At 54.4% G+C, this 7,388-nt stretch overlaps 6 protein-coding genes across 6 annotated transcripts, besides 5 other annotated features; all 6 read left to right on the forward strand.

The window, feature by feature from the left end:
* Window positions 1–174: 174 nt before the first annotated feature.
* Window positions 175–531, forward strand: Tco025E_08447 (uncharacterized protein; the record flags this gene model as incomplete). Its single annotated transcript, XM_029375296.1, has 1 exon — window positions 175–531. The coding sequence occupies one exon, from the start codon at window positions 175–177 to the stop codon at window positions 529–531; it is 357 nt and encodes a 118-aa protein (XP_029224577.1).
* Window positions 532–722: 191 nt separating this feature from the next.
* Window positions 723–781: a microsatellite.
* A 95-nt stretch (window positions 782–876) lies between these two features.
* Window positions 877–924: a microsatellite.
* Window positions 925–969: 45 nt separating this feature from the next.
* On the forward strand, window positions 970–1,275 carry Tco025E_08448 (glutamine-dependent carbamoyl-phosphate synthetase; the record flags this gene model as incomplete). Its single annotated transcript, XM_029375297.1, has 1 exon — window positions 970–1,275. One exon carries the CDS (start codon window positions 970–972, stop codon window positions 1,273–1,275), a length of 306 nt encoding a protein of 101 aa, XP_029224578.1.
* Window positions 1,276–1,676: 401 nt separating this feature from the next.
* Tco025E_08449 (glutamine-dependent carbamoyl-phosphate synthetase) lies at window positions 1,677–2,324 on the forward strand (the record flags this gene model as incomplete). The annotated part of the gene is made up of 1 exon (XM_029375298.1): window positions 1,677–2,324. The coding sequence occupies one exon, from the start codon at window positions 1,677–1,679 to the stop codon at window positions 2,322–2,324; it is 648 nt and encodes a 215-aa protein (XP_029224579.1).
* Window positions 2,325–2,459: 135 nt separating this feature from the next.
* Window positions 2,460–2,506: a microsatellite.
* A 162-nt stretch (window positions 2,507–2,668) lies between these two features.
* Tco025E_08450 (putative dynein heavy chain) lies at window positions 2,669–4,159 on the forward strand (the record flags this gene model as incomplete). The annotated part of the gene is made up of 1 exon (XM_029375299.1): window positions 2,669–4,159. The coding sequence occupies one exon, from the start codon at window positions 2,669–2,671 to the stop codon at window positions 4,157–4,159; it is 1,491 nt and encodes a 496-aa protein (XP_029224580.1).
* Window positions 4,160–4,350: 191 nt separating this feature from the next.
* Window positions 4,351–4,381: a microsatellite.
* Window positions 4,382–4,581: 200 nt separating this feature from the next.
* Window positions 4,582–4,600: a microsatellite.
* A 119-nt stretch (window positions 4,601–4,719) lies between these two features.
* Window positions 4,720–5,916, forward strand: Tco025E_08451 (uncharacterized protein; the record flags this gene model as incomplete). Its single annotated transcript, XM_029375300.1, has 1 exon — window positions 4,720–5,916. One exon carries the CDS (start codon window positions 4,720–4,722, stop codon window positions 5,914–5,916), a length of 1,197 nt encoding a protein of 398 aa, XP_029224581.1.
* Window positions 5,917–6,881: 965 nt separating this feature from the next.
* On the forward strand, window positions 6,882–7,268 carry Tco025E_08452 (uncharacterized protein; the record flags this gene model as incomplete). The annotated part of the gene is made up of 1 exon (XM_029375301.1): window positions 6,882–7,268. One exon carries the CDS (start codon window positions 6,882–6,884, stop codon window positions 7,266–7,268), a length of 387 nt encoding a protein of 128 aa, XP_029224582.1.
* Window positions 7,269–7,388: the final 120 nt, after the last annotated feature.

Genomic DNA, 7,388 nt, shown 5'->3' on the forward strand with positions numbered 1-7,388 from the left:
CCATCGCCAGTGATGGTGAGCTGCGGTTGCCCTTCNCCCGGGTCGTGCGCCGCTGGCGCCTCCGCGGCGGTGTTGTGGCGATGCATCATAGATTCTGTATGGGATTGAAGATGTTTTCGTGTGTGTCTTTTCCCCTGCGTGGTGCGCCGCAGGTGTGTATTTTGCTGCACTCTCATGCGCCGCGTGCCGTCTGGGTACTGCTCCCCCTGCCGTTTCTTTGTGTGGAAGAGCCTGCTGACTGTGCACGAAAAGAACTCGACACAAGAAAACAAGAAAAGGGAAAGAAACATGTCGGACGCTGTGGCTGTTGCTTCGCCCGTGAAGAAGACTTCACCCAGGAAGGCCTCCCCGAAGAAGGCTGCGGCGGCGAGGAAGCCTGCAGCCAAGAAGGCTGCGAGGAAGCCAGCTGCTAAGAAGGCTGCGAGGAAGACTGCAGCCAAGAAGCCTGCGAGGAAGACTGCAGCCAAGAAGGCGGCGAAGAAGCCGGCTGCCAGGAAGGCTGCGAAGAAGAAAGCCCCGAAGAGGAAGTAGGTTTTTTTCCTGTGTGTTTTTATGTTATGATTGCCTTTGTTTAAGAGCGTTTTTGTTTTTGTTTTTACTGGTAATGTATCTGTTTCCGCACTTTTCACTACCGTTTGTAAGGTGTACTTGGTTCGGCTTTTGGTGGTTTTGTTTGATTTGCTTCTGCACCTGCTGTTTTTCTGCTTTTCAAATGCTGTACGTTTGTTTTAGTTTTTTTTTTTCTTGTCGTGTGTGTGTATATGTTGTTGTTGTTTTTTTTCGCTTGGCGCTGTACTTTGAAGCGCCTTTGGCAGGTTTTCTATTTTTTGCTTGTGTGCGGTGCCATCTTCGTCAGTGGGCGTGGTGGTGCAAAGGTGTTATTTGACTTTTTGTTACCGCTTTTTGTTTTTGTTTTTGTTTTTGGGGCAGCTGCAGTGGAAGGTGGCATGGCAGCGAGTTCGCAGCCGAATGAGAGGACGCCGTTTCTTTATTTGTAGCCTCTGTTTGGTCAGCCTGGTGCTTGTTGCCGAGTTCCCCGGTGACGCTGGCATCCCCGGGGAGGATGCGCAGCCGTCGTGGGGGTGGTGCGTGCGGCACATGGACCAGTATGTGCACCCGGTGAACATCTCCGAGTTTTGCTGGCGGGAAAACCCTTGCGGGTTTCGCGCGATGGATGTCAAGGAGCTGCAGCAAGAGGTCTTCTTTAGCAAGCCGAGGAGCCATTTTTTTTTGTCGGTGACAGCATTGCCTACAGGAATTTTGTGTATGCCGTGAATGCGTTTTGGCCATTCTTGCGCATCGATGGGTACAGCAGGATTGCCGAGGTGTCGGAGCATGTCGCGCTGGGCGTCGCGCTTTGGCGGAGGGAGGTTGCGTTGCCGAACACGACAGTGTACACGCGGGTGGGGTCCAGTGCAGCTTCCGTTGCCGCCGCCTCGGATGAATTGAGGAATTCCACGGTGCATTTTCTTAAGCTGCGTTACATAAGCTTGTCACTGCCGCTGATTGTCGACACCATTCGGCGGGCGGGTGGCGACTGCGTGGTCGTGCTCTACCTAGGCACCTGGGACCTCAACTGGCAAATCAACAACCGGAACAAGGTTCCTCACCTGGGCGGGCCTGTGCGTCACCTTCCCACCGCAGTTAACTATTGGGCTCGTCATGTTCAGAAGCTGATGGAGGCTATCCAGCATGCATTACAGCAGAAGCCGGTGCATCACCGTCCCGTTCTCATGTTTCTTGAGCAGTTACCGCTTAATTGTTCTGCCAGTCGTTTTACTGGGCGAGCCAACATGTTTAAAAGATGTGAGGACTTGGCCGCACCGGTTGTGGTGCCATTGTATCGGCGTGTGCTCGCGGCAATGGCCTGGCAGTTAAATATCCCTGTGATTCCAACCCAGCATTTCTTTAAGTGCAATTCTACATACTGTACGCTCTCCGACGGGGTTCACCTAGATCCTCCATGCATGATGCTGATGCAGCAGCACATTTGGAATACGTATTTGCTGCTCCGCAGAGCAAAGGTGATCCAAGGGCCGCCGACAGGGAGTGGGCGGCTGCCCAACGCCATGCGTTTTGTGAAGGAGGAGACGTACATGGAGTGGCTACTTCGAACGGATGAATATGATACGGGGGACAAGAATAAGCGCTATCCGTTCCGTGGGTTTACTGTGACCCTCCGCCTCGTCGTCCTCTTGCTCTGGTTGTTTCAATTGGCTCGCATTTTCGGAAGATGCGTGTTATCCCGCCTGGAGAAGCGGTACCCTCTCAGCCGCGGCACACGTTTGAAAGATGGTCCGAAAGGCAGCAGCGACACGGCGTGAGTCTTGCTGGCCTCTTTTCCCTTTGGCGTCTTCAGGGGCAGGGAAGCTTTCCCTAACAGGTGCGTTGCCTCAGGGCCCCGCCGCTCTCCTGCGTGGCCGCGGTGTTGGCGTCTGAGGGTTGCCATGAATTGTTTCTCTTCCTTTCTTTCTTTCTTTCTCTCTCTTTTTTTTTTGTTTCCTTCCTCTTGCGCGGCGGTTCTTTGCTTGGTGTTTCATTCTCAACTTCTGCGTGCCTTCTCCTCCTCGTTTTCTTTGTTGCTGGTGCCGTTGTGCGTGCGCCCCCCCCCCTCCCCCCCTGTGCTGCAAGCCGCGGGAAGGAGGTGGTCCACCGCCTCTGTTGCGCGATGGGGGCCGCGAAGAGTAGGCCGGTGCGTGAGGCGCCCGTGCGGTACGTCGCGAAGCAGCTTCCGCGCGTCGACAGGACTCCGGTGGAGCAGCAGTTCAAGAAGCCGGAGTTCACCGCCCAGGGCATCAACAGGCGCCTCGACGACGTCAACACGGAGCCGCTCATGTACGTCGAGACGTCGAAGGATGCGAGCAGCACGGAGCTGACGGACCACACCGCCCCCCGCTGGTACCTGAACACCTACATGGAGATGGTGGACAACCAACGCACGGACCAGGTTATCATCAGCGGCAACCTGCCGCTTTCCTGGGAGCGGGACAAGTTTGAGCCCTACGCCTTGGTGCGTGGCCGCATAGACGACGAGGATTTAAGGTGGGTGCTTGCTGCTGAGCAGCGCAAAAAGGGCGTGGATGCGCTTTTGCCCTCCACAAAACTGGAGAGAGATGTGCTACAAGACATTCTAGACACGGTGGAGCTTCCACGCATGCAGTACCGCAACTACAAGGGGAAACTGCATAAAACTATCGAGGACGCCAACACGCACATTGCGGCACGCAAGGAACAGCTTGAGCGGGCGCGCGAGGAAGAAATCTTACGCAAGATTGGCTACAGCGAAGAGGAGGTGCTGCAAGAGGAGCAATATCTCAACAACCGAACTCGTGGTGTGAAGTCGCTTGATGCCTTAGGAGCCAGCTTGCGGGAGAAAAAGAGACGAGAGCGTGCAGCACAGGCAAATGAAATGGAAGACCTCCTGGAGGAGCGTCGCACGCAAGAGTTGGAGGCCGGCGTCGCCGCCTTCACGGAGGAGGAGCTTCTTGAAAAACCTGAAGTGTTGGGCATCAAACCAAAGCCCTACGGGACGCGGCGGCAAGTGTACAAGCACGTGTATGCCGCCGATTTTGGCAAGGACGACCGCAACCAGGCAAAGTTCCAGTGGTGGCTTGACAGGACACGCCGCATCAAACGCGCCGTGGACACCATTCACGGCGTCCCAGTGTATAATGAGCGGCTCTCCGCGAACGAGGAGCAAACGCGGAAGCAGATGCGTGAGGCTGCGGAGTTCAACTTTACCCTTTCCCAGGCTCAGGGAGCAAAGGGATTTACGGATCCCCGCGGCCACTACGACGAGTTTATGTCTGTGCTCCGGCAGAACAAGGACCTAAACGACGACAGTCGTGTCGAGGTGCATGAGGACGACATCTTGAAGAATGACGTCTTTCGATTTCCTCACACGAAGGGGCATGGGCCCAAGTCACCACCAAAGAGATTCACGGATAAAGGGGAAAAGCCTGAAAAGGTTTGTACCGATGTGAACAGGCTGCATCGCGATGAGGAGGCGGCGCAAGCCGTGCAGCAAGGTGTGAGGGCTGCGGAGGAGGTTGTTAGACAACACGCACGAAGCAAACAAGCCGCCGGGAAGTCCGATAAGGAAAGTCTGGGTGACGTTGCATCATATGAAAATGACCCTTCTTCCAAGAAGGAACCCTGAGGATGCTCCGTGGCATTGGACGTGTAGGTATCGGGGGGCATCGTGCCCCGCTTCCGCGTGGACCGCATCCTCCTGCCGTTGCCTGCATGTATTTGTGCGGCTGCGTGTGTCGGCCCCCGGCAAGCCCATTCAAAGTGGAAAAGGGAGGGAGGTACGATGCACAAGAACAGGCAAACACGCACACGCAAGGAAGAGAGAGAGAGAGAGAGAGAGAGAGAGAGAAACACGCCAAGCAAACAAAGTGTGATGATCTCGAACAAGTTTCCTCCATCTGCTTGAGCATAAAATAGCGAGACCACTGCTTAATACTTCTGCATTGTGTGCTGTCTTTTCCCCGTGTTCTTTTTCTGGCTTTTTTTTAAATCGGCTGTGCCCCCTTGCAATCCACAAATTCCCATGTCCCTCACGAACCACTACCCCGCAGAGAGAGAGAGAGAGAGAAGCCAAATAAACAACGGCAGAGGCCAACATTCTCGGCAAACAAAGTCATAGGGAGTGGGAAGTGGAGCGAGGGATATACATATAAATCGGGCGAGTGCGTTTGGAAGGAGCGAGAGACAATGGAGACGGCGGATTTAGTCAAGACTCTCCTCAAGGCCGACGAGGAATGCCGTGTGCTTCGCGAGAAGGTGACACTGCTGGAGAAGACGCATCGTCTCAGGGAGCGGGACGCACGGGCGTTAACCGCGCCCCCGTCGGAGGCCGCTGGGGGGACGAAAAAAGTCCAGGCCCGCACCCTCGCTCTTCCCATCGAGGCGGTTGGTGAGCTGAATTCCAGGGCCGGGGATGTCACCCTGCTGCTGCGGGAAGAAAAGAGGCTATTGAAGGAGCTGAAGCAACTTCAGACCATCCTGGAGGGCTCCGCTGCAGACACAGTGGAGGCAAACACCCTCAACACGCATCTGAAGCAACGTATTGGCTACACCGAGGGGGAAACACTTTTCCATTTGAGGGACACAATTGAGGAAGCTGCCCACATGAATGGACTGAAGTACGAAATTCTGCAGGAACTCCGCGCCCGTGAGGCCGTGCAAGCGACCCTGAAGCGGCAAACGGAGCACATGCGGGAGTATGTGACTAAGCTGGTTGCCTCCAAGGAACTCGACGAGCAACGCGAGCGAGCAGCACAGCAGCTCAATGAAAAGAGGGCTGAGTTGGAAGGCATCCGTGAAGAGGTGCAGTCTATGCGGCGCCTTTTAGAGCGGAAGGAGAAACAACTTGAGAATGAGAAGCCTGTCGACGAACTACAAATCGCTGTGCGGGCCGAAAACGAAAGACGCACGATGCTCCACAGGCTGGAAAAGGAAGAGGAGGGCCTTCGGCAAAACGAGATTTCCATTCGCCACCGGTCCATGCAGATTGCCAAGCTCGAGAGGCGCATCGAGATGATAGGCGATGCACTTGCCCGCGAAGAATCTACTGATGAGCGTGTTGACGCCGAGATTGTGGATCAATTGCGCAAGGAAATTCTTGTCCTGGGCCTCCGGCATCAAAAGCGTGAGGCCCAACAGGAGCTGCTTGACGCCAATATTGTGGATCTGGATCGTCGGTGCGTGGGGCTTGTGCGTACAACAGCCAACATGAAGAAGGAGATGCAGCGTATTGAACGGAACCACCGAAAGTACATAAACATCCAAAAGAAGGAGTTGGAAACGGAGCAGATGGCGGCGGAACAGGAAATTGGCGAGATTGAGCGTGAAATCGAAATGCTCCGCCGTGTTAATACCCGCCGCAGACAAAAGGCACAAACTGCCTGAGCCCACCAGGTGTAGTCCGTCATTGTCATTATTACTGTCGTTTGTGTTTCTGGCATCGAGTGCGGCGTTATATTCACCGAGAGAAAAGCGTCATGCAATAGGAAGTGGCTGTGGGTGGCGGGAACGGCTCGCATGACAACACTGCCGTGTACATGCTGCGGGAAGTATTAGCGATGCTGCTGGAGGGCAACCGAATAAGTAGAAGAACAACACCAAGAAGAATGAATTGGCTAGGGACCCGTTTCGCGTAGTCACAAAGCAATGATTTCATACATGGCTCTTTTTTTTTTGCGCTGTTTGTTTTTGCCTTCATTTTGCCGTTGCTGCCGCAGGCGCCGGTCATTAGGAAACCGTTGTTATGTGTGTGCGTGTGTGTGGGTATTGGGGGCGAGGGGTAGTGTTTTTTTTTTCAAGCACGAAGATGGCGCAAACGAGGGACCCGCAGTACGACTTGCAAGGCACGTCTACCCATCTTAAATGTACATATACGGCGTACTTCACTGCCTCGTGCGGGGCACACGCACAAACGAAGGCAGGCACTGCCACGAGCAACAAAACGAAAGAAAGAAAACTGCATCACCCCAATTCACTTTGTATTTAGTAGAATGCAGGCATTCGATGACATGTCCCGGTCGCGACACGCAACAGTGAAAAAAAAAATAAAATAAAACAAGTTACCACCAAAGCAATAGCAAAACAACAACAGGAACTTACTTTCTAGCTTACTATCTGACCGCGAATGCATGCCGACGCCGCGCAAAAATCTTTAGTTTGCTGTGGATATGTACTTTCAACCAGCACGTCATTTTTTTTTTCGTTTCCTTTGGGTTCCTTTTGCTTCCGCGCGGAAACTCCTCATTACCCTTCTCCACCGAGCGTATTCTTCATGTCTCATTCCCCATGCATGCCTCGTTACTTTTTTTTATTGTCATTGTCACCGTGAAGGACGACAGACAAAGCGTGCAATGGCAACACCCCCAACTTCCGCCGATGCTGCCGCTATGGCCATCGTCCAGGCGACTATATCACCACCACCAACGTCACAGGAAACGGCAGACCACGCGCTGACAAAGGCAACACGAACAACAAAGCCAGCTGCAACCAAGGCGGCAGCGAAGAAGGCTGCGGCGGCGAGGAAGCCAACTGCCAAGAAGGCGGCGAGGAAGCCGGCAGCCAAGAAGCCGGCAGCCAAGAAGCCAGCAGCCAAGAAGCCAGCAGCCAAGAAGCCGGCAGCCAAGAAGCCAGCAGCCAAGAAGCCAGCTGCCAAGAAGGCTGTTAAGAAGCCCGTGGCAAAGAAGGCGGCGAAGAAGGCGCCGAGGAAGGCCGTGAAGAAGGCCCCAAAGAAGAAGTAGAGCCCGCCTCTTGTCTGGCTTTACGGCCCAGCGAGTTGCCTCGCTGGTGCGCCTGATAGATGACGGCGCGCCCTCCTGCCTTATGGAGGCGGTGTTGTTGTCCGTTACCATTACTAGAAA

This window comes from Trypanosoma conorhini (genome assembly GCF_003719485.1).
Source record: "Trypanosoma conorhini strain 025E chromosome Unknown Tco_14.4_contig_00785, whole genome shotgun sequence".
Classification (NCBI taxonomy): domain Eukaryota; phylum Euglenozoa; class Kinetoplastea; order Trypanosomatida; family Trypanosomatidae; genus Trypanosoma; species Trypanosoma conorhini.